General features: G+C 43.3%; 1 protein-coding gene across 1 annotated transcript in view; it reads left to right on the forward strand.

Annotated features, from left to right (window-relative positions):
* The window catches only part of MAML2 (mastermind like transcriptional coactivator 2), a 215,323-nt gene that overhangs the window by 139,461 nt on the left and 49,268 nt on the right, over window positions 1–26,594 (forward strand). The window contains exon 2 of the mRNA XM_040584322.1: window positions 5,630–7,087. Within this exon, the coding sequence (XP_040440256.1) occupies window positions 5,630–7,087 (1,458 nt within the window). The remainder of the gene's footprint in view (window positions 1–5,629; window positions 7,088–26,594) is intronic.

A 26,594-nucleotide genomic window follows, 5' to 3' on the forward strand; every position in this document is an offset into this window, starting at 1 on the left:
ATGTGTAAAACCAGCAGTAATGGGAGCCCTTTTGCCTGCTGCTAAAAAGTACGACTGTAACCAGAAATGGACCATGAGGGTGCATGTGTGATCATGGTGTTAAGGACCTGTGATGGCCCTGGAGGTGGAAGCTCAGGGCAGTGGCCCTTCCTCATCCTTGTGACAGCCTGGGACACCTCAGTGGCTCTGCAGCTGGCCATGGTGTGAGTCACCATGACCATCGTGCCTGGCCAAAGAGGTGAGAAAACAAGGAGAGGAATGCCTGGTCTTCCTGTATGCTGGGAAGATGCCTGCAACAGGGAGGCTCTGCACTGGCAAACCCAAACCCCTGCCTGGAAGGGTGCTCCTCAGCTTGGCTGAGCTCTGGACACTGCAGGAGGTGGCATTGCAGAAGGCTGGCAGCAAACACTGCAAACCACTATTTCAAAAATGAGAGCTGCTGTCATGCAGGATCAGTCCCTAACTCCCAGGGGTGGCTTACTGGATCCAGCCCTGGGATGCAAAGGTGCTTTCACAGCATAAATAAGAAGTAGCATTCAGCATGTTTTCCTCCTTCGGAATGAGCTCTCTGTTGGTTTTTGGCCGCTTCCATTGTTTGAATATTTTCTGTATTTTTCATGTAATTCCTTTACCCCTTCGCCTCCCCAGATACATGAAAGATTTTGTTTACAGTGCAGCCATAGATACAGTCAGCACTTATTGTGAGAAAGTCTAGGAAGTCCAAAAGGGACCTTTTAAAGTGGATTTGTCTGCTGCTTCTATATTAAAAGCATAAAATCCAAAGCTGCTTTTTTAACGTCAGGAGTATTACTCCTCATGAATCGCTAATGCTGCCATGCTGCCTGCTTCACAATGTGTGATAATCACTTGGGGTTTAAGTTAGCAATACCTTACGAGTTTCGTCCCCATTGTTCCTCCACACAGGCTAAGAAAGCTTCAAACCTTAGTAGGAAAATGTAAGAGGTGGGAGAGTAAAGGTGGTAGATCTTCTTTTTATGTCTTTAGCTAATAAGGATGTGTGGAGACTTAAAACTGTCACACTGATATTTTCCCTGTAGCTTGCTTGGAACATTTTGGTGTTTTGGTCCAGTCTTAAGTGTCTAGCTATAAATATTTTGAGATAACAGTCAAATGTGTTACTAACATCTCTGTACGAGCGCAAGGATGGGCTGTGCTGAGAAATGAAATTTTTTTGAGATCTGCAGGCACTATGGAGATCCTTGGGCAAGTCAGAGGGACAGGCTGTGTTTTACTTGTCCCGAGAGCTGTGGAACTCAAGGCTGCTGGCTGGTTTACCTAGGGCTTCTGTCAAGCACTGTGCTCCTACACATTGTTACATGAAGTAAAAAGCAAATTCTAAAGGACGTCCAACTGAAGAAGCTGCATGAATGAAGTGCACAGAAAATAAGACTTTCAGTGAAAGTGAAACCAGATAGTCCTTATGATTTCCTGCTGCCACAGACAAATTCTTTTCTTGTCCATATTCGACAGTCCTTGTGGAAAGGAATATAAGGTGAATGCACAAGGGTAATGTCAGAAATAGATCAAAAATGTGACAAAAATACTGTTAAATATGGATATTTTGGAGAAAACAATCTCTAGAATTTCTTACTGACAAACTGACTTCTTTTGCACCAAAGAAGTTTTTGTTTCCATTTTCTGAAAAAACCTGAATATAATAATCAGTTTTCAGCAAAATCCTCTAGATTCACATTTAGTAAAAAATTTCAACCAGAAGAAAGGTGAAGTAAAAGCCTCTTTTTTTTTCTTTTTTCTTTTCAAAAAGAGGAATTATTTGATAGCAGGTTATGATGAGCCCTAATTATTAGCTTGGTGGAACTCCTGGTTTGGCCTGGTGTCAGGGAGCATTAGAGAAGAAGCTGCCTCTCTTAAATCCCTTTTAAGACAGAGGATAAGTTTTAAATAGAAATTAATTGTCCCTCTGCATAGGACGTGGTGTCGAGCTGGGTCGTTTAGACCAAGTCATCTCTAGAGTTTTGCCCTCCACTTTTAACGTTGCTGCAGTTTGGCCAGTAACAGCACTGCGCTACCTTGCAAGCGTGACCTCCAGAGGCCTACCCCGTGCAGTTTTAACTTCAGAAAATCAACGCGTCCGGCACTGCCTCGCTGTATGAGTGTGAAAGCATGCTGACTCACCAGAGACTGTTTAGCAAAAGGTCTGACAATAACACAGGCTGCCAGGAAATGCATGGCCTCTTTGATGCTTCATACGGTGCTGCCCACCCACCTGAGGGATGGAGCTTGCACGGAGGGCTTCCTCCTCTCCGCTTACTGTCATGTCACTCATTTCCCATCACAGAGCTTTTCAGTATTACGCAGATCAAGCAGTTTGAGATGCATAATTGCGAGCCCATTTGATCAGAGGAATGTGCCTGTGTGTTATAGGAACTTTTGCTTAACGTTTACTGACCCAAATCAATCCTGGCTTGCAAATTGGAAGAGATGGAGCTTGAAATCTGGCACGCTCTTTTTTTTTTTTACCCTCTGAGGAGTCTGTGCTTTGCTTGGGGAAAAAGGGCTCAAGTACTGACTTTCAATCAGTAGTTGAAAAATGAGAAAACTGCAAAGATCTGAGTGATCAAACCCTGATCTGCTCCCTTCTAAAACCAAATCAGGTGTAATGCTGGGGTGGCTGTGTCCTGTGGAAGGCAGTGTTCACATGAAATAGGAAGACAGAGAGGCTTGTGATAGACACTGTCTCGCCGAACAAACACAGACCTGTTCCCCTCAGACCACCCTGACACAGAACTGGTAACAGCTCAGTGCAAGGAGGGAGAGCAGGCTTCATCCCTGGGGGCTGCTCACATCCTTCCCATGCCCTTGCCCTCCACATCCTGAACTCAGGGGGTGTGTGAAATCAGGACCTTTCCAGCCGCCTCAGTGAAGTCACCTGAGAATCCCCTGTACCTTCACAGCCTCGCTCACTTTCATTTCTGCTTTAAGGTGGGGACATCTATTGACCAAGGTGTTGCCAGCATTCAGAGGGCAGTGTCTGCAAGGTTTTGGGGACATGTGATAAGCCAGCACTTGTTACTTCTTCTTTAGAGACGTATAGTGCCCTTTTTGGTGGGCTCTTCAGCAGCAGAGATATCATGAAACCAGGAGACCTGCAGCCCATGTTGAGGGAGGGAGCGCTTGGTTAAGGGATGTGTCTGGAGATCGTGTTGCTCTCCCTGGCTCTGCTGCTGACTTGTGCGTGTCACCAGGAGAAACCACTTCACAGCTCATCCCTACCAGCTGCAGCTGCAGCTGTCCCTACCACCCTGCAGCTAGTTCAAACACAGAAGAAAAGCAGCTGCCATGCACAGCGCAGTGTAACACCTGCATTTTCACTCGTAGCAGAAAACCTGGTGCAGGTGCTTTGAAAATGTGAAGGCATTTTAAACAGTTCCCTCTGCTTTAAAATGTCAAGCAAAAGCAAAATTAACTCAGAAATGCATATTAACCGCATAAAGCATATATGTGTGCAGAGGATATATTATTCATTATCTGTTCAGCCTTTCTGTCAGCAGCACATCTGAAAGCAAAACATGCTGCCAAGTCATGTATTCTGATGACCTGGGGGTTTCCCCATTTCCCAGGAAGATGAATTTGGGGGCAGAGAATGATTTTAATAAACACACTGACAGCAAAGATGATAGTAAAAGGAAATGCAGCTTAACATTTTTTTTTTTTTTTAAAGGAAAGTACCGTGACTCATGTGTCAGAAGGAACATGTTGACCAAAGACAGTCTGTGCTCTTTGCAGGTGACCACCTAGAACTCTCTGCCCAGAGAAATACCTAATAACAATTAGTTACTTTTGAAGGCACAAGGTCTATGGACTTGTATAACTAGGCACCAACATGTCTGTCCTTACGAAATGAAAATGTGAATATGTGATTCAAAAGCTATGCTGGCAACTTAACTTGAGATACTAGGTGAGATTTTTGATGTCAGAGAGAGAAATTATAAGCTGTACTTTTAAGGGCTAAACTCAGTGACCTGCTGATGCACTCGAAGGATAGGTGGGTATGGAGGATGTATATCTTTATCGGTTGAGCTCTTCCTAAGCAACTCACTGATATTCACACCAGAATAAAAGTGTCCACACCTGAGTTATCTGGGAGGAGCTCTTACCTATCGGTGAGCCTGAATTTGAGGGGAAGAGGGGCCACAAGAGAGCATTACATGCCTATGGACTTGTGTACATGAAACAGCATGATACAAACAATGTGACTGGAAGATCTCATAAATCATCCTTCCTCACTTAACTGCAAAATTAGAGTTCTCAGTGTTACCTCTGCCCATTGCAGCCTCCCAAGGTATCGCGGTTTGTATGGGTGCTGTTTTCTCACTGGCACACACAGGTGTTTGGCCTCCAAGGCTGATGCACTTCTGCCCAGGTGCAGAAAGGCAGAAGATGAGCCATGTTTCCCTGCAGAGTTTCTTGACACGACTCACAGCTGGAACACCAACAGTGTGTGACGACTGAGCAAGGGCTGAGTGTGTGCGTGTCTGCTGCTCAGTGTGCACACCTTTAATGTACAGAGCTAAAGATATGACAGCTATGCTTGTTTAAAAATGATCTATTCTTTTATGAACCACGTTCAGAACAACTCTACTTGAGGGTTTCTGCACTTGAGGACTTACGTACCAAGTCCAAACTTTTCAGCTTGTAGAACTACATGCATGTCTTGTGTGCGTGGGATGGGAGTTCGTGTGTATAGCCCTGGCAGATGCATGTAGATAGGTGAACAGAGCTGTGACCCTTTTTTCCTTTGGTAGGCCCATAGGGCTTTGGGAGCAGATGAAAATACCACGGTAAATATTCAAGGAAAATGAAGCAGTTACAGTTCTCAGAGCAGTGTTGCATGGACTGTATGTTTTATAGCAGATGTTTCAGGACATAAACAATTAGGGCTTAATGTATTAATATGCATCTCTGAGAAATAATCCAGTGGTACATCAATGGGCCAGACCCTTGGCTGACATAACCTGACATTGCTCCAGTGGCTTCAGTTTCAGTTTTGAAGAAGTTAACAGCTAATATCTTTAATTATACAGATCTCTGGCCAGTATAAACTTGTGTGAGACTGGGATGCCTGGATCTTGTGTGTGCCATTAAAACGTGTCCTAGGAGCTTTGGACTCTACAGCAGTCAAAAATGGATCATATACCAAAATCACAAGAGTGAAATCCTGCAGCACTGGATAGGCACAAGGGTAGATTTCATGACCGCATTAGTCTCTGTTTTCTAAAAATACTTTAGATCTGTCTGGTGCAGTTAGATGGGAGCAAATCTGGTGCAGATATGCCCTAGGCTTTGTCAGCTGCAGCTCTGGCCACCTCCCTCCACTCACACCCTTGGGGCAAAGGGGCTCCACAGGAGGCAGCAGTGCTCAAAAAATGCTGGTGGCTACAAGGACGGGGTGGGGTGGCAGGGAGATGTCTCACAGCATGTTTTCCTACATTTCTGTGTAGTTCCGTTGACCGAGAAAGCCCAGACAAGCTTTCTGTACTAAGCAAAGCTTACCTGCCAGTTGCCTTTCAAGATCCTTCTAACAGATAGACTACAGATTTTTTCTTCTGTCATCTAATGATTTTTTTGGGGTCTCTGCTTTTTTCAGCTCCAAGGCTCCTTGAAGAGAAAGTTGGTGGTAAATCTTTCACCTGTCAACAACAAGAGGCCCAATGGTGTTTCAGAGAGCTCTTTCCTTGACATTAAGAGGATAAGAGTGGGTGATAATATCTCAATGGGACAAGGCGGACAACATGTTAACAATTGCCAAAGCCAGGCAATGTCAGGAACTATGTCTGTGGGACAAGGATCACAAAGAAAGGCCAGCAACCTAGCAAACAATACACATGCTAGTGGGAATGGCATGTTTAATATGACTTTGAAAGAGGTAAAGAAAGAGCCAGGAGAAACGATGTCCTGCAGCAAACACTTAGATGGCCAGACATCCCATGAGAACATGTTCCCTAACAGATATGGGGAAGACTCGTGGGAACAAATGATGGATCTGGAGCTTCAGGAACTTTTTAATGAGCTGACTAACATATCAGTACCACCAATGAGTGATCTTGAGCTAGAGAATATGATAAATGCCACGATAAAACAAGATGAGCCATTCAACATTGACCTTGGGCAGCAGAGCCAGAGGGGCCCTGTGAGATCTCTGCAGATGGACAAGATGGTGATAAAAAGTGAATATGCGCCAAGCATGAATCAGGCTCCTGTGGGCTCCCCACAGATGAGACCTTCTTCTACAGGTCCAGCTTTCACTATGGCCACCACTGCCATGTCCACCTCTTCACCCATCCCTTCGGTGCCTCAGAGTCAAACACAGGTATCACAGGTTTCTTCTGCATCCAGTCGGCCGTTGGCTAACTGGCAGGAGGTGTCTCATGCACAGCAGCTCAAACAGATCGCAGCCAACCGGCAGCAGCATGCCTTGATTCAGCAGCAACAGCAGCAGCAGAACCAGACAGCCAACTGGTCCACTCTGTCTCCATCAGGACCTTCCCCTGGACCCTTTGGGCAAGAGAAAATCCCCAGTCCTTCTTTTCGCCAGCAACAGTTCAGCCCACAAAGCTCAGCAATGCTTGGGGTACCAGTGAATGGGAACCAGTCGAAAGGGATGAACAACTATGTTTATAAACCAACCACTCCCCAGAGCAATCCTATGGACCTAATCATGCAACAGAAGCCTCAGGACCTCAACAGAAACTTTATCAACAGTGCTCAGCCACCACTAGAGCAGCACCATGGCAACACAAAGCCTTTGTTTCACTTTAACTCAGAGCAAACAAACCAGCAGATGCCTTCAGTTTTGGGTTCCCAAAACAAGCCTGCCCTTCTGCACTACACGCAGCCGGCACAGGGTTCAGGCCCTGTGCAACAGCCACAACAACAGCAGCAACAACAGCCACAGCCGCAACCTGCTCAGCCTCTCCCGAACCAGTCTCTTCAAAGGCCACCTAACGTACCCCTCGCAATGCAGCAAAAAATGATGCTTCAGAAAATGCAACAAAGCCAGCAAATCTCAGGTTTGCAGTATCCAGTCTCTCAGCAGCATAGACAGGTAAGGCAAATTCCTCCTTATTTGTTACAGAATTCTGGCTTGAGTAGTAAAAAAGGCTTTTCCAGCCTGGCCTTATTCCTCCAGGGGATGTGTACTGGTGGCAGATAATAACCATATCAGCACATACTTCTGCAGAGCAGGTGATGGCACATTTAGCACCTCTTCAGGTCTATCATGGATGCACATTGATAAGAAATTTGAGAAAGACATGTTCATAACACTTTTTTCTTAATGCAATGGAGTGACTATGTCACTGCTATGTATTAAGTAGATACTTGTCAGAAAGGTGAGATGGTAGGGCAAATGCAAGCTTATTTTGGAGCCCTATCTAAGAGTTCTAGCTTACAAAAATTTAGGCTTTTTTGAATAGCAAAATTCTAAAGAATTCCTATGTTATCTTAGATAATATATTTTACGATGTTAATTTTTATGCATCATTTTCCTTCGGGAGGTAGGGTTAGGAAATTCTAGTTTTAGATATCTTTTTGACTGACATGACAAAAATACTGTTTGCACATTTGTTATCTGTTTGGCAAAGAAAAACTAAGACTTATCTGTGAGCTTTATAAACACTCAGTACACTTCTGGGAATATTCTGTGGATAAAATACATGTTTAGATATGAAGGTGAAGGTTGCCACAGATACGTCTACAATTATATACCACATGGCCAGCTCTCACTGTGTTATCATGAGACAGTACTTCGACAAAATCAGTGGTTATAGCTCAGTTATGCTATGCAAAGTCACCATGTACCAGGATCTCAAGTTTCAGTCCTGCCAGTCGAGTTTGAATGTGCAACCTCACTGTAGCCCTGAAACTGAAAACCAGGTGCGAAACAAATAAAACATATTTAACCTTGGGACATTTAAGCCGCTCTGAGTAGTTTTGCTGGGAGTTGGGCTCAACACATTTGAAGGTATGGAATGACAATATAGACGTGGAGCTCGTTTGTGGATGTGAAAAATAGTTACAAGAAAATACTGAAAAGTGAAAGCCTAAGTCTTCCAATAAGTCCAAGAGAAGCAGCATTGTGCATGAGTCATTCAGATCTGGAGTTTCTTTGCAGAGCTATTTGGGTGAACAGTCTGATGTTTTGAAAAAAATCAGTAAATAAAATTGTATGCGTGGACACCTTTCTCCTTTTAACTCTTTTAAATTCCCTGGCCAACTAACCATGACTTTTTCCGACAGAAAATCCCTTAGCAAGAGGTATCAGGTGAAACCTATGGGCAGCTTTGGGTGGGGAGATGTTGCTTTGTTGGAAGATGATGTAGAAAGAGCATTGGCAGGAAGCAAGCACAGCTTTACTGTTTTACGGGAGGTCTCTGCTGGCTTTTCCTCTCCTTCTTGGGCCACTGTGTGCTCTCTTAGGTGCATTTCCCCATTCTCTTAATAGACTGGCAGGCAGATGAATTTTAGCAGTTCCTTCATTTAGCCATGATGAGGCTTCCAGCAATCTGTCAGCACAGGGGAGACAGGCAGAACTTTTGCAAACACTACTATTTTTCTGAAAAAAATATGCAAGGTCACATTCTGGAAAGGAATAAGAAGACTGAGAGCAACTTTGCTTGAGGCAATGTTAGCTCCTTGCTCTGTGTCCTGTTGGGCTGCTCAGGGAGGCAAGCCAACAAGATGGTACTTGGCAACTTGGCTGTAGTAGTACTTGCAAGATTTATCATGAGTGTAGTGGGATCTCTCACCTATGAAGCCACAAGATCTTTTGGCTTAAGAAACTTGCCCTAAATGAACTTTGCTGAGAGCCAAACTTTAGATATTACACCAAGGAAGGAGTTTTGCCTATCACCATAGACTTCTGCAAGTACTTTCCAAAGTTTCTTGTCATCTGACCACTGTCCATGGTTATGTCTGCAGGACATGGCTACCTGACCCACAACAGAGCTGAGAAGCTTAGAAGCTTTGTAGACACAGATTGTGGGGCTTTTGCAGCAAAAATGCTGTTTTTTCTATGCTCTAGAGAGATAACTGAATTTTTTGGGAGATCCTTACCAGTTGTTCCAAAGTTCAGAAATTCAAGTAAGCCTCTCTCAGTAGAGTATCCTGTAGCTGTTGGAACAAAACTTAGAAATACAATTGCTCCATAAATTGCAGTTTTGGAATGGTTTGAACATAACGTTCACCTGGTAGGATTTGTGAGTTCTGTGGACTCCTTTAGCATCTGCCTGCACAGCTGCAAGGGCCCACCAACCCTTTGGTCAGGGCCTGCTTGCCCAGTCTGAATATTAAATCAGAGTGGGAGAAGACACCACTAGTATTATCTCCCAATAAAGATAACAAAGGTCAAAGCAACCTCATGGGTCAACTCCCACTGATTTGTCCCCCACTGGAGACGTCACCTCATTTAGGCTGCATGGTCTTTTTTCCTGGAGGATTATCTCCTACCTCTGAGGATTCCTACACATCATTAACAGTAATGCATGATTAATTACCAGCATTTTCTAATTAACTTCATGATTAATATTTATTTTACTTATGCCCTATTTCTTCATGAGGAATCAAGGTTTGATTCTGCTTGGTATCATTCAACTCCTCCTCAGATCATTACAATTGTGGACTGTAAGGACCATCTTGGAACTGGCTGGAATGCTTTGTAGCTGGAAATATGAGTGCATATTCATAAAGGGCTGCTGTGACATTACCATCAGATAACACTGACTGGAACACAGTAAATTCACATTTTTAGCTGAACCAGCTCATCCTCCGGATTTTTACTCCCCAAGCTTTAAGATCCAAAAAAACCATTTGAACTTGGCTTTATCAACCCAAGCTGGCTAACTGGAAATGTAAGGCTTATAATTTCTTTGCTTGTCACATTCACTTTGTGTCAAATTGGAGCAAACTTGTAGCGGGATTTGCTAATTAGATGTCTTTTGCCTCTAGGGAAAAGTCATAAAAATGATGGAAATCATCTTGGTTTCCTGAAAGGTTGATCTGAATGAAGGGTTTGCTTGCTTCTCTGTTTTATTCTCCATTGTTGTGGGAAAGATTCACCTTTCCATTGTCTATCAGGATGCAACAGATGCACAGGCATGAAAAAAACTCTTAGAAATTCAATACTTTCTTTGTTTAAGGAATAATTAGAAGCTTCAAATTCTCCACAAGTTTAATTAGGTTTGCAATACTTATACAGAACCTGGGCTGACGTGGGGAAAACATGTAGCTGGGCTTGGGCAGGAGTTTGAAGCCTAACTTTCCACTTGTGAAGAAATGTAGTCCAGTCAGTGAAAGATGTTTCTGAAGCGAGATTTAAGGTTTCTGAACAAAAGACATGAAGTTTTTAGCTAGTCTAAGAAATTCCACACATATTTTCAAAGTTTTTTGAATAGCCTTAAGACTTGTTCAGTAAGATCCATTAGTCTTCTATGTCTTCTATGTCTACTAGTGAAGAAGTCAAAAAACAATTAAAAAAAAGAAAAAGCCTGTATCTACTAAATAAGATATAATCCATCTCCTTCTGATTTTGACCTAAAGCCAAATTAAACTCAAAGATTTCAAGCTGACTTTTTCTCCAATTTTTTTTTTATTCAACTTCATTCACTCAAGGGAGAGGAGAAATGAAGGCTGAGCTCATGAGAACGGGAACCCTAATGGAGCAAGGCCACTCTGTCTGCTACATGTTGGCATGTGCTCTATTTAGTCTTGACATTGGGGGCGAGGTTAACAAGGGATCATGAGAGGTTCAGCCCCCACTTTACACAACCACCCAGTGTTCCTTATTTTTATGGCTCTAGAAGCGTCAGTGTTGCCTATGTAGTTACAACCCACAACAGTGTTCCCTTGTGCAGAGCTCAGGGCCTTGTTAGTCCTTGTTCCTTTATAATTGCTTTGAGGATGGAATTATCTTCTACTTTTTTTCTTTTATCTTTTTTTTCCTGTTGTTCCAAGAACCCAGGAATGTGGTGTGATGAGTTGCAGCTGGGGGCTTTTTTTGCCCTTACTTGTCCTAATTGGGGCATGCTTTAGATCATGTTCTTCACCAGGTCTTAACAGACTCCCTTTTAAATCCAACCAGTCTCCCTTCCTTCTGAATATGGAGCAGTCCCTTCTCCAGTACCTGCTGGAATGTCCCATATGTGCCTCTTGCCTCATGCTCTCCCACAGGACGGGTTAGAGTTTCCCAGCATGTAGACAGTGGCCTTTCAGGTGCTCCACGTCCCAAGGACACAGCATGGCTGCTGTGGCTGGAGAAGAGCCACAGCGCAGCATTGCAGCAAGGGATGTGACAACAGTGAGGAGCTTGCTGAGGTGACCCCCCCATTGCAGGCCCCCTCCATTACACCAGCTCTTCAAATGCCTAGAAAATCAGTGCTTAACTGCTATATATGCATTGCTCTTAAATATCTCCAATGGATAGAGATAGTATTTCAACTAACCTGGCAGCTCCGCAGAGATGCTGAGACGGATTGTCCTCTCATTTTCTCCAGTATAAACCCAGGGTGACTTAATTTATTTTCAGGAAAGCGTAAATGGACTTACAGCAGCATAGTAAGCAGCAGCATATGGCCTTCTACCTTTTTTGTAAAGCATGGGCACCATACGGATTTAATAAGAAGTGTATGTTAAACTGTCAGATTGTTAGAGTGCTATGTGAGGAAGAAGCACCAGGAGCAAAAGATCTAATGGCTTTTTTGAGAGTGCAGATATAAAAACTCTTGTTATCGTTCACTGCTGAGTGATAACTTACACGTCTAATTTAGCCTCCAAAATTTCTCGGAGAAAATGTGGCTTCTTTGGTTGATTCATATCAAAACAATATTTTCCCAGAGTTTTGTGTTTACCACTAAAGAAGAAAAGAAGAGCATATTTTGGTGAGGCAACCTCTCTGTTTTCAAGTGTGAAGGAATTATTTTGCAAATATTTGTGAAATGAAGAGAGAAAACCTAGAGTGGCTTGTGGTAATTGGTACAAACCGGGACTTAAATTTGACTCAGATCATAAATAACAACGATTCCAGGCTTTTGGAATCTGCAATAATAGAAACTGTTCCATAGTGTAAGAAAATAACAATGTGACCTTTCTTTCAATGCTTGCTATAAAAATAATACTTGGATGACAGCTTTTCTTGATAGCTCCATTTTGGTTGCATTCCGTCATGCAAGGGCTTCTGAATTAAATATTCTGGATAAAAACTTGAGTATGTCCCAATAACCACCATCGATTACAGGGTCATAGCTGATTTATGAGCACAAAACCAGAGAGAAAGTGTCATAAGTTCCTATATTGTTGTGGTGGACAGTTGTCTTGGTAGTGCTCATGCTCAGTTTACTGAATGAAATATATAGACAATCACACTGTGGACAGTCAGTCCCTGAGGACATTGTAATTCAAAGGCCCAGAGACATTGCCAGTTCCATAAGGCTTCTTGAACTCTTTGCATAAAGTATTTACAATGGTAGAACAGCAGAATATTAACCACTTTGGGCAAATGCTTCTGGGTTTGAGGATTTGGAAGGTAGCTGAGGTAGCCCCTGTTTTTTAATTTGGTCTGCTTTTTGAAAGTACTTCCACAAAGATACCAATAAAAAACACCGATGCACTTACCTGCATGAATTCTTTGATAATGTCAGCACACTTGAAGTTGTATTTATTATTTATTAGCATTGTGAAAGTGCCTGGGAGGTGCATTGGTAGGGCAAAATGTCATTTTGTGAAGAACAGGATAAACTCAGATTAAAAATAGCACCTGTTTCAAAGGGACAGTGTTGATCTGGCTTCTGTAAGAACTGAAGAATACAGAGGGAATTTGAAGGATATCAGCTTCTACCCACCTGTATGTCTAGTGGTGTTGATTTGAGGACTGCATTGACCCAAGAGGCACCTCATGAGCCAGTAACTTGTCTTGGCCATGGGGGAAAAAAATGCTGTTGGAGACAGGAGGCACAGTAAGGGTGCTTGCTACTTCACTCCTCTGATTTTACTCCACTGTCTCCTGGAAGAGATGTGCTAGGGTAGGGAAGCAGATGTACAGCCAGGGTACCTGGTGTGTACGTAAGAGGGCATGATGGTGGCTGCAAGGAGGAAAGGGCAGCTGAGAAGATCCATAGTGCTGGTGGCTGAGGTTGCAGTTTACAGGTCTGGGGTCGTAGGGTAAAGTAGAGAACCATTAACAAAGACAGGACATGAATTTGCTTATCAGGTTAACTGGAAAGGAGACATAACAGGATGAGACTGGGATAAGGAACTGTGAAGATGCAATGCTGACCAGAAAGAAAGGGTCCAGGGATGTTTCAGGTCTGGTTCTCTGCTACGAAGGAAGTTAGTCTGTCTGTCTTGACCTGTGATCTCATCAATAAAGCTGGGATATCCATAAGGGCTTCTTACCTGGTTGAAATGAGAATTTCTGCTATTGCTCTGTGTGCATCTGAGGCCAGAGTCAAGCCCTGAGTCAACTTCCTGCAGGGATTTTGGAAAGGCAGCCTGGAAAAACAATATAATTCTACAGCCATTTGGAGCTGGTATGGTGAAAAACCCTTTCCTGTAAGTTTTTGCTTGTTTGTAGGCAATTTATGAATACCTCAAGAAGTCAAGGAACAAAAAAACTTTAACAAGGCCCAGCTCCCATTTCTCTCCCTGGAGTCTTCCTATTATTTTAATTCCCCAAACTCCTCAAAAGCAAATCCCAGTAATTTGTCTCTCCAGGGGTTCAAAATGAAGGAGTATTTTAATGGCAAATAGTTATTCCTCCACTCAGCCACTTTTACTGCTGGTGTTTTTATGGTGGAGACCTGCCCCAGGCCACAGATGACTGTCATTAAGACAGCAACAGACCTAGTAATGTTCCTTTAATATGAGTTTTCATGGGTGAATTTACCATTTGTATGTGATGCTGATCCAGAAAATCAGCCAGATGCTCCAACAGAACTATTCCAGAACCATCTGCCTGCTTCATTTGCTGCATGCCTGTTTCTGGTAAAGTATACACACAGCATAAGAGACAGCTTTTGCCCTGAAGAATTTATAATCTAAATAAGCAAGCCAGCCAAACCTTGAGAAGAAGGAAATATTACTCTGTATTTTATATATTAAATATTTTAGGAAAAAGAGAAGGAAGTTCTCATTCAAAACCATTACAGTCAATCCACTGGAGCTGTTGGATAAGGACACATCAGCTGTTGCAGAGGAATCCTCTGGCAGAGTCTGAAGTTGAACCAGACCCAGTGTCAGTCTCAGAGACACTTGCCTTGTGTGCCAGGATAGTGCCTGAACCTATCAACCCGCATCTGCTCATCTTGACCTGACTGCCCCTTGTCCCTTGGTCTGAGATACTTCTCTACAGCTGCAGCATCCACAGCTCTGAGCCTTCACAGCCTGCACAGTCCCCCAGAGGAGACCTCTGAAGCAGTTACAGCAGTACTGGATGCCTCTTTTTTCTCTTTGTACCTATAGATTGATGATAAACAACCCATCAAGGTGCACCCAGTGTCTTAACAACCCTCCAAGGGGGCCTTTGATACACCCATGCATGTGTGGACATGCCGTGGCTATGCCTGAGATTCTGTTTGCCACCTTGTGCGTAGGGAAGGCGTGGGGTCTTGAGGGCAGCCTCATACTGGGTTGAGCAGGTCAACCATGTTGAGTTTTGTGTGATCTGTTTAAGAATGGTCCTCACTTCTCCATCCTCTCTGACAAGGCTCTGTTTTATCAAAATCCAGCTGGAATTTGGAGGTGGGCTGAGTGTGCGAAGTAGTTGGTCTGTCTGAAAAGCCAAACACCTTTCATAGAGTCTTTTGATAGTAATACTTAGTCTTGACTTAGCTGTGGAAACATGAGTTGAATGATTCTCCAGGTTCATAGGAAGAGGTTAGGATTTATTTATGTGAGGTCCACATCATACCGTAAATCAATAGAAAACACAGAAATCCCATAAAAGGAGGCATATTTATCCCTCTCTATCATACCAGTTATCTGTATTTAGTGTTAATCCCATAAGCTTCCTATGGGACCAGTGAGGAAGGCGCAGCTCAGAGTACCTAAGCCAGACACATACGTGAGGCACAACCTTGCTGCAGAAGGCTGTCAGCATCCATGAGCCCAGCTGTACTGCTGTGCCTGCAAGACAGGTGCAGACTGAAACTACAGTGCATTGAATTGTGTGCCAGTATGTCAAAGGAATGGAAGGACAAGGGGCTTTGCATTGGTCTTAGGTGAGGTTTCACAGGACCACAGAGCTGATCTAAAGGCTAGGAGCTTCAGAAAGGGGCAAGGAGTCCTCCCCTACCCCAGCCCGGTGTCCACTCCTTCCTCTGGCACCAGCTCTGGCATTTGTCTGAGCTCTCACAAAACTGGCAGAAAACTATCCTTTATCTCTCTGTGTTGGTTTTCTCTTCTTATAGTGACTTTCTCCAGCTTGTGGGGTCAAACAAAGCCAACACCAATACAAGGGAAGTGGCAGGGGAACATAGCTGGAGGCAAGAAGTGGAGATGTTAAACTCAGGTGGCTGGTGCTGGGGAACCTCAGCTACAGGGGTGGTCAGAGAGTGAGTGGAAGGTGGACAACTAACTGCAAGAGGGAGTCTGGCTGTGGAAGAACAGGAATTGAGGTCAGGAGAGAGTCAGGGAGCACAAAGTTTAGTGCAAGAGAAACAGCTGGGTGGAACTGGATCCAGAGCAGGGACAAATGTGCAGGAAGGACGAGGGTCTCAGGGTAGGAAGAAGCCTGAAAGGCAGTGATACACAGTGCAAATTGTGCTTGGGTGAGGGGGAATGAGTGAGAAGGATTGGGAGCTCAGGAGGAGGAAGCTGAGAATAAGTCTGGGTAAGGCAGAGGGAGTCCAAAGGTGGGAAATCGTGTGGGAGGGAATGAGGCAGAACAGGAACTACTAATGCACAAGGCACAAAGCACCTCTGGTCTTTGCAAAGGGGAGAATGGAAGACTGGTAACACTTAGAACCTGTTTCTGTATCCTACACCAGGAATACGTGAAGGGGCATAAGGGGCTTGTCCAGAAGTTCCCAAAGCATCTGCAGGAAGTCTTCAGGACATGGCAGAAAGTGCAACTTTCCAGACCTGCCTCACTCTTAAGTCCTTCAAATTGCCAGCTGAAAGGACACACTACATATTTCAGTCCTTGCTATTCATCCTGCCAGTCTCCATCAGTCAAGGAGAAAGAATAATTAGCATTATTTGTCCCACTGGAGAAAAATGAATGCATCCCATTCTCCATTCTCTGGCTTTCTTCCTTCAGGGAACCCTACAGCTCTTCCACCATCCCTAGCTGCAAGTGTAGCCATTAAATAACCAAATGTATAGAATAGAATAGAATAGAATAGAATTAGAATAGAATAGAATAGAATTAGAATAGAATAGAATAGAATAGAATAGAATAGAATAGAATAGAATAGAATAGAATAGAATAGAATAGAATAGAATAGAATAGAATAGAATAGAATAGAAATTTCAGTTGGAAAGGACCTTACAATGATCATCTAGTCCAACTGCCAGACAGCTTTAGGGCTGACCAAAAGTTAAAGCATGTTTTTAAGGGTATAGTGCAGATGTCTCTGACAGCCTTGGGGCATCAACCAGCTCTCTAGGAAGCCTGTTCCAGGGTTTGAAATGTCTTCTTGCCTTGCAGAAGGTGTACGTGAGGAAGAATGATGGAGACTGAATGATCCTCTCAGGCCTTCATAAGAAACTCTATAGTCCACCTTGGTTGAAAAGTTCCCCACGATTGACTGATACTAAAATACTTGCAATGACCAAGGTGTGAGAATGAAGAAAGATGATATTTCTGTGGAGCCAGATTGTACTGTAACCTGTAAGAGGGAGAGAGACTTTGAGGGCTTTCCGTAATTCTGTGAAGATGAGTTAGATGTACTCTCAGAGTCTTTTCTTTTTCCAGTTCTTTCTATAATTTGCAGTGGTTGCAAGCCGGGCCACAGCCTAGCTCCAAGTGAGTGATGAATGACTAAAGGATTTAGTGCTTTGGTTCTGGTTAGAAAAGCATCCAACTTTATCCATTGCAGAACTAGATTTCTCCGAATGACTATAAACTGCAATCCCAGCTAAAGCAGGCTTTGCTGGGGTGACTCCAGTCTTGTCTGGTTTCAGCTAGAATGGAAAAAAAAGAAAAGAATGGCTTTTTTTTTTTTCCTACTGGAACCAGTAAAAGACATGGGAAGACATAGGGATTAGCAGAAGTATTGGGAGCTTCACAGCGTAAGTGCAAAACAGAGTGGGAGGAGGGAGGGTGGGAGTAAATTCTGGCTATCCATCCTTAATCCAAAGCTGCCTGCTCCTTCCCAGGCTATACTTCACTGTCATACACTTGCAAATTCACTCCAGGAATGAAAACAGACTAACTTTAAGCTTGTTCCCAAAGCTGCAAATTTGTCCCTGCTGGGTGTTAATTTAACTGCTTCCAGGGCACCAGGATGTCTACTAGTGTTGCTGTGCTTGCTTTCTTCTTTTTTTTTCTTCGCACATCTGGCGTTGTGAAAACTTCCAAGCCATCACACAGAAGAGTGATGAACTGACCACATTTAACCCTTTCTGCAGCATGCCAAGTATGAACCTGCCTGTCTCTCTCCAGCATTTTCTCCCTGCAGCAGAGGCCATGGGCCTTGTTAACACGTGGGATCCACAAACTCTAAAGTGGGTCTTACGAGCATTTCACAGGCTGAGAATAGAGCCTTTTTTCAGCTCCACCATCCTCTTCTGTGAACAAAACTGGCTAAACAGTAATAACTGGACTTCAAAAACTTCCAGCAGGAAGAAACAGGTTCAGGGCATGGAGAGATTTTTTCCAAAATATTTCTTTTTTTCCTCTTGCTTTCATCTGGTGCTGCCACTTCCCAGCAGGGAGGATGTTCAGTACAGTAGTTTCGCTGACATTATGGCAAGCGATGGCCCTTTCCTGTTGGTTTTTGATTGTTGCCATTTGTTCTGTAATGGCTGCATTAACTGTTCATCTGCTGCGTTGACTGAACCAGAGCAAATTCAAAATGATCTGGGTGGCTCACTTCTAGTCACAGCTGTTGTACTTTACCTGACTTTCTCCACTTTATTTGCTTTCCGTTGAACAAGTTGTTTGTGTGACCAGCTCACTTGTTTCACTGACATATTTCCACCGATAGCATACAGATTGCCTTTTTTTTTTGGCTTCGGCTAGGGTTTCCTGCAAAAAGCCCAAAATACCTGAAACGCAAATTCCTCTTCTGTTTTGCCCTTTTGTGCAATGCCAGCCTTATGGCATAAGGAGAGTGCAAAGTCCTCCTTTGCTGTCTTCCTCTCAGCCCTATCATTACTTTTTATCCCACAGCCCTCCTTTCATACTTCCATCCTAGTGACTGTCCCTTCTCAGCCCTGGTTCCTCTCAGCACCCAGCCCTGGGGAGCTGGAACACCATGGAGAAACATCTCACAGCCACGTGGGCTGCTGAACACAGCAAGAAAGCAGCAGTACCCACCACATCAATGCAGGAGACCCAAATGGGCTGCAGTCCTTGATTTTGACATCTTCTCTTCTTCATGTAGGGTTTTCACTGATGAGTTTTATTTTTAAAAGAAGTAAATAGCTCTTGGTCCACAAATTACAGGCCTCATTGGTAAACATGAAATCTACTTCTTGGGCTAAGTACAGCTGTGTTGTCAAAATCTTATTTCGTATTCAAAGTGCTGTCAAGGGCAGCCTTTTTCAGAGGTAGCATATCTCCGTGGGCCAAGCTCCAGGGCCCTGGGAAGCATGGGAGCAGTTCTTCAGAAGGGTTTTCCATAGCCATATATATACTGCATTAAAGCAGTATCTTCAGATTTTTAATCCTCCTGAAATGCTTTCTGGAGTGTTAGACTCACCACCTGAAAACACTAACAAAATTTGGTTTGTGGAGATACAATCATTCATTCCCCTATTAAGCCTGAGCTTCTTAAAGCTGCAGAGTGAGACTTACATGTTGATAGCCAAATTATTTATGCAGATCTAGAGAATGTCAGTCCAAAACCCATATAGCTTTAACATATCCACCCCTGGTTTTCTTCTGACATGTTTTCCAACCAGTGCACCTAGTAACAACCTTTGAAATCAGCCATATATAAATTTAGGCTTGAAATTAGCAGAACATTCCCAGAAATTGGGGAAATTGTTTGGCTTTCCCAAGAAGAATGCTGGTGGCCAAAAACCTAACTGCTTGTAAGATAAAATTTAGAATAATTGTTAGATGGTATGTGATAGCAAGGCACTCGGTTTAAAAATGGGATCCCTTTCTACTCCTCTGCTTTCCTAGCAAAATACAAAATCATCCTCTGGCTGTCGCCTGATGTGGCCGTTTCTCTGAAGGAACCTAGTGGGGAGCTGTGTAGGCCACTACTAAGCGAAGTGGAGTAGATGGCATGGCTAGGGACACCAGATAGATTTGCAGACATTTAATTGTAGCATTCATGTAAATATATGGTCTACCATTGTTATGAGCTCTGAGGAAATTTTCCTGTTCTTCCTCCCAAAGAATACAAAGCAAATTGAAAGCTAGTCTGTTGGTACAGTAATTGTATATAAATTTGCACATGAATCATTAATTAAAGTCAAGCTGTGGAAAAAATTAAAAAGGCTAAAAGACCTTTGGACATTTGTGTGAAGATCACTGCGCTTGATACCAGGGAATATAGAAATGTTTGGACTGTTTTCTCAAATGGGCACAATGTTAATGAATCATTTTAATCACCTTCATTATAGTCTTTCAAAGAGGAGACTGCTATGCAAAACCAAGCCTGACAAAAATAACATACAAAACCCAGAGGCAACTTTGAGGCTGCTAATTAGATAACTTTGTCTTGATATTTGCATCTGAGCCTATTGATCTGGAGAACATAGCATGTTACTCTAAGGGCAAGAAGCAAGTGAATGGCTGCTGCCCTGTGTCCTCTTGAACGATGTCTTCAAGGTACCTCTTGGTCTCTTGCATGCCCCAGGGTAAATATTGGGGATAATCTTTATTGTGCTTTTCCCAAATTTTTCTTACATCTCTGGTCTTTTTGTGGCAACAAAACAATGCAGGAGCTGGAATGATTCTGTAAATGTTAGTGAACAAAACAGATGTAGAACGCCCAGATTTTGTGTTATTCTAGCCACACAAATGCTACAAGCGAAAACTAAACCAAATTAGGTTCATGCACAAATATTACTAGGAACAGCGAGATAGTAATGATAGCAGAAGTAATGAAAATATGTAATATATGCTAACAGTCTTCTACACATGAATTTATCCACACATCTTCTGTGAAGTGTCTAACTATTAACTTGTTCTGTAAAGGTTAAAAATCGAGACGGTGAGATCAACACTGTTTTCTAACACAGCTTGTGAAGTTAAAGCATAAGAAATACATGTGGTGCATCTAAAAAGGTGTCTTCGTATAAAGTGACTGAGTCAAGAAGAGATTAAGTAGATCAGTATTTGTGAAAACAGTCCGTCTATTTAGATGAATATGTATGGCTTTAATTTTAGTCTCCAAAATAGGGTTGGATTCAGAGGTAGCACAAACTTTGCAGTTTTTATAAATTTTTCAAATTATTTTTTTTTGTCCAAGCACTCCTCCATCAAAAATTCAGATAGGCAAAGGTTCCTACGAATGTCAATGAGTATTTTCAGGAAACTTCCTTTTAAAGATGTAGAGGTTTCAGCAACCAAAGCAGTGAGAGTTTAATTTCACTAATATTTAAATCTGTATAACTTAAACTAGCTTACAAATTCAGAGGGTTACATCGGGATAATGCCACTGTACCACTAGGTGTTTGCATCCCAGACGCCACCTGCAATCTGTGCTTCCACTTTGGGCAATATATAGAAAGGAAGAAACAGCTTCCTTGTAATTAATCTGTGACTTCTCAGATGAGAAGGTATGAGAGAGGAGATACAGAGAGAGATCATGAGTGAAATGAAGAAGACAAACAGGGAAGAATTAATCACTGTTTCTTCTAGCAGGAAAGTTGTAGACACCTATTGAAATCATCAGGCAGAAAAACAAGCAAGAGGAAGGCATCTTATACCTGACACCAGGAAGCACTTTCTGTAGGTCTCTTTGCTGCACCACATTGTGAATAGCAAAAGTAAGCATGAATTCAAAACTGGAGTTGGGCAGAAGAAATTCAGAAGAAGTATTTGTGAAGGGCAGCCAGACAGTATGTAGAAAGAGTGCAAAGTTGCACTCAAAATGCCTAAATGGCAGAATTTGGAAGATACATTAGATGCAGTCCCAGCATACAGTGGCTCTGTTCCTACGGTCCATCTCTGAACATCTCTTGATCACTCTGAAGGTGACCACTGTAACACACAGTTCTGTATGGTGCCACAGAAATAACACTGCTTGATCATAGCAGAAAAGGTTAGTAATAGAAAATATGCCAGAAATTGTGCCTGGTCTGGGGGAATTAATCTTAGTTGTGTCTTCCCCAGTGAAGTTTAGGATCACCTGTCATACTGGCCCCTCATTGCAGTAGTAATTTTGCCAGTTGACTGGTCTCCAGCTGACCTGACCCATTTTGGCCCAGCAGCCCCAGGGCTTGTGAAAGTGGATCTACTGGTTGCTTTTCAGCTGTGAGAGCAGGCACAGCGATGTGATTGTGAGCCATGCCTCTCGGAAAGGGTTTTTTTAAAGATGGGAGCTCTAAGAAAGCAGAGCATCCCCCAGCAGTTTCTACTGATGTATGTGCTCCTCCTGTTGCTGCCTTCAAGGCAAGTTTAATGATTGCTTTCACAGGGTGGCAGAAATGTCCTGAGGAACATAAGCAATGGAAGGGAAATGGTGATTTTCAGCCATTTATAAGTGATCCAAACTGGAATGGCATTTTATGGAGAAGCCAAAAGCAATAGTGTCAAGGTACTAGTCTTGCTCACTTCCAAGTTTCTTGCAAAAAGTGAAGGAAATTAGATTTCTAAACTAATTATTGCAGGATCTCTTTCAAGCAGAGTATGTAAAACCTCCATGACACTAATGCCTGCTTTTTACATTATGTTCAAAAGACTTCTGCTGATTACTAGGGTGATCTGTGGAAATACTGACAATTAAACTTGTTTACTCCTCCCTGCTATTGCAAGTTTCTACACAAAAATTTGTCTCTGATTCTTATTCAGGCTGAGATCCCATTTATGTCATTATGACCATAGAAAGGAGCCTTTAACTGAAGAAAAATTTAATTACATATTCAGGCCACTTCAGTATAACAGGGACTTAGTGTTAATAAGAATCAGGCTTTAGGTGTTCCAAATGCTCTTTAAAAAAAGAGACAACAATGTGCAAAGTAAACTCCAAGTTATTAATTCAAGAGCAGTATGAGCAGCAGCAGCAGTAAAGAAACCCGATATATCCATCAATCAACACTGTGGAACCCTGTTTGTTTGCACTAGTTAGAGAGTGATGAATAGGTCCTCTGTGTAAAACATTCAGCTACAGTGTGAGAGGGTAATAAATTATGTTTGTTAATTTTATATGCCATACACATAAAAATCACTAAAAATTGTTAATACACTGTAATGGTGACAGAAAGGTCTGGTGCTGTAGGAACCTTAATGTGGTGCATTTTCATCTCCACAAATGAAGGTCTCTTTTGGCATTTCGTGCATTTCAGGGAATATGATATAAAAGGCCTGGAGGAAGAATTGTACCTACTAATCACTCAGGTTCCCAGCTGCCTCACTGGACTATAATTATCTAAAAACGATGCTTCTTGCTTATGCTTATAATCCCCATTACCTCAGCAGTCAATGGAGAGACAGGGATCTCCAGGGGATGAATGACTCTGTCCCCCAGGAGATGCCCAAGGGAGATGCTGTGATGCGTGGCGGCGGAGGCAGGGGGGTGGTGATGCCGTGGCTCACCCTGCTCGGAGACCTGAAGGCGGATGAGGGGGATGCCCCCATCAGGGTAGTGTACAGGCAGGCATGAGCTCAGCTCTGGGGCCAGGCTGTGACTACAGTCCTGGCCTTTAAGCAACTGGCAATGGGCATTGAGAGTTTGGTCTCAAACCAGCCCGTTCTGGCACAGTTAGAGAAGAAATGTAGACCTGGGCAGCTGGCATTGACTACGTAACCACCTCAGCCTGGTATTTCCCAGGCTGCTTTCAAACTGCACCTCAGAGTGCAGTCAGCGGGTGCAGCCTTTTAAGCCCAGTTTAGACTCTTGCAATTTGGTTTGTCTTTATCAGTGTGAGCTCTTTCCGCTTCTGGCTATGAGCTTTGACTGGGACAAACCTCTGCACTCCCACCCCCTGCCTTCTGTCCTACAGCGACGCTGTTGTATGACTCCGTTCACATTTTCACACCCACTTCTGTTGCAGCCAAGGCTAAGCGACCGTGTGCAGCCCCAGCCGTGCTTACATAAACCGAAGTTGCTTTTCAGAAATCTTTCCTCACTAGATAAGCTGGTTGATGTTGTGTAGTGTGTACTGTGGAGGGGTACAAAGTCTGCAATGACACTGAGCAGGGTGGGCAAAAGTATGTTTGAGTATTTTTAAAATACCGTCTCAGAGGAGAAGGCAAGCTTGACAAACTGCTTCGCTTTCCGGAAGCTCGCTTTACAGCAGTATTTATTTCTCAAGCCATGGCAGCGAGGAAATGAGTCTAATGCATGAGAATGTTGCCATGTTATTAAACGGTGGTGTAAAAGCTGCGCTTGCTTTCATGGGAATGAGGTTCTTTGCCAAAAATGAGATGCCTCAGCTCCCTGTGGGACTGCATCCTAGTTTGGAAGGAACAGAGGAAGCTGCTGTGAGCGGTCAGAGCAGATAACAGGAACGACTGGGCATTTGTGGCAGCCTGTTAGTAAGGACGGAGGAGCAGCTCGGTATTTGCTGGCCGATGCAGCAAGCGTTGCACATGGTGAGGCTGGCTTATCTGTCTGGTGTCCCTGCCGTTTCACCCAGCAAATATGCCCCGAACCCCACTGCTTGCTCCTTCCAATGCTTGGGTGTTGCTTTCATTTACATCTGGGTGCAAATCCAAAGTAATTGCCCTGAAACCCACTTACACTTTGCAGGGCGCTATGACAGGGCAGAGTTCAACCTGCATGCACCAGACAGCACAGCACAGCGAACGGGCTGGTCCCTACAGGGGAAAATCAGGAAGGCTTCACTGATGGCAGCACTGAGCTTCATCCCCCAAGCTGCACAGTAAAAATGAATATAAAAATAAGACTAGCTTTGTTTAACTTGTTAAACACAAATCATTTCAAACCCCCTGTCAGCAAAAAGTAATTTTTTTCCTAGCTATTTTTATTTTATTGGAAATGGGTAGAACTCATTAACACTGGTGTTTTGAACTGTAGTTTAATAGAAGGCAGACTAATACAGTTCATTAAAATATGCATGTTTGATGTTTGAGGTAATGTTTGCACAAATCCTCAGGGAGAGGATACTGTAGAGCTAAAATGATGTTTTTCACAGCCAAATGGCATAATCTCATTACTAAAATTTTGTGATCAAGATGAAAGGTACACTTAGTAATTGCAAGGGATAAACATTTTTTTCTCCGTAACTGCCCTTATTACTCACGGATAACAGATCCAGTGCAGACTCTTACATTTCCTTCTTTTCTCTTTCTGTCTTCTTTCCTTTACCACCCACTTGCTTATGATTCACCAGCAGTTTCTATGGACTGGATGTAAGGAATGAGGGAAATTTCTGTTTGCCTATATTTCATGGCAAAAGAACATCTCGAAGAGATGCATTTGCTAACATTTAGCCTGGAAATGCAGATATTTCTCGGGGGGGGGGGGGGGGGGGGGGGGGCGGGGGGGGGGGGGGAGGGACACGGGACACAACAAAACTTTAAAATCTGAAATTCTTCTCTGTGACTTTCCTCCATCTTCTAGCTTTCTGACAGGCTGCTCAGCATGTTGCTCTTCAACCTCTTCCACCTGGTGAGCCCACATTATTTCAAGGAAATCTGCAGACCCAGTGCAGCAAATAAAAACCTTGCTTTTCTTAGTTACCTTTTGACCCTCAGAAGTAATCTGTGGACTCCCAGGCATCTGATCTTATGCTGAAAACTGGATTTAAGAGATCTGAGGGAGAAAGTGTACATCTGCTAGAAAAGTATAGCTCTTCTAAACATTCCTCTGACCACATTGTCTTTGGACAGGAAAGAAAAAACTCTTACCTCGCTTGCAGGGTATGGGAAAAATCCTTTTTCACCCTAGTTCAGTGCTGCTGAGCAGCAGTTGGAGTGGCCTTTGGGCTGTATTGTTACAAATAACTGAAACGAGACTGCAACTGGACCCTGTGATACAGTGAACATTAATTTTACCTGTTCTGGTGGACATTTCATTGTGTACCTCATGGCAGTTTTGGTTCAGAAAGCAAGATAGATTGCACTGTGAATTTTTTTCTGCTGCTTTATAGCTAACACGTCATATCTGTAACTGAGGCCTCTAAATCAGGAACTGACACTGTTCCCACATCCTAAATGATTATATGACCCTTTAGGATCGAGTGATGTGTTAATCTTTTCTAATTATACTCTACTGTATCTCTTGCGTTCAAACATGGTTACGAACAGGGCTGTTTCTGCTCCCATCAATGCAGATGGCAGGCGGCCAGCTGGAGCTGCACCAGGTCCCATTTGCAGCCCAGTGACCATGTGTATTGGGGAAAATTGAAGAGCTTAGGTTCATGGAAGGCACAAGAAATAAAAATGCTGGAGCAGGATGAGATCTAAAGTGATGTTTTGAAGGTTCTGTCTCGTTTGCAATATGAATTGTCATTCATGATGCAAATCTATAATTTTCGGGTAATTAAAAAATAATCTTTATTATGAAGGTAAGTTTGATTCGCTCGTACAATTGACAACTAGTAAAGCTGTGTGAAATAGTCACACGCACAAAAACTCTCCTCCTAGTGGAAAATTCCACTTTTTACTGAAGAAAAGGCATATTTCCCTTATCATAAGCAGAGAGGGAGGATGAGAATTTGTCCTTTGTTCATCTCATTACTGGCCGTAACCCAAGACCTTTACATAGGTGATGCAAACTTGTTAGTGTCATGACATAAAGCCATGACTCAGGAATATGCACAAGCTGGATCCTCACCGATGCTGCCACAGTGGCCATGTACAAGGACATTAAATTAGTTGCAGAAATCACAGCCTCTCCTTGTCTTAAAGCTCGTGATGCTCCCAGAGTGATATAAATGTGCTACAGGGTAGATAAAGCCCAGCCTCATGATATTCAGGTGCAGAGTGGCCTGACCCACAGTTCCACGGGGGCCAGCACAGCAATGCCAGCTGCAGGAGCGGGCATTTACCACCATCTCTTCTTCTTCTTGCTGGTCACAGTGCTGGCTGAAGCACTGGGGTGGATACATCCACCATGCTGACAGACAAGCGTTATTATCATCTTAGTTTATGTCATTCAGCAACAGTAAAGCCACCAGCAGAAGGACTCCTGTCAGCATACAGTGCATCTCCAGTGGAGGCTATGCCAGAGTGTCTGCTGTGATGGAAACCTCCTGGTGTGGACAAGCCTGGGTCTCCTTCTGCCATCCTGAAGGAGCTTTGGAGCATTACC

The sequence above is a fragment of the Falco naumanni genome, chromosome 2 (genome assembly GCF_017639655.2).
Source record: "Falco naumanni isolate bFalNau1 chromosome 2, bFalNau1.pat, whole genome shotgun sequence".
Taxonomy (NCBI): domain Eukaryota; kingdom Metazoa; phylum Chordata; class Aves; order Falconiformes; family Falconidae; genus Falco; species Falco naumanni.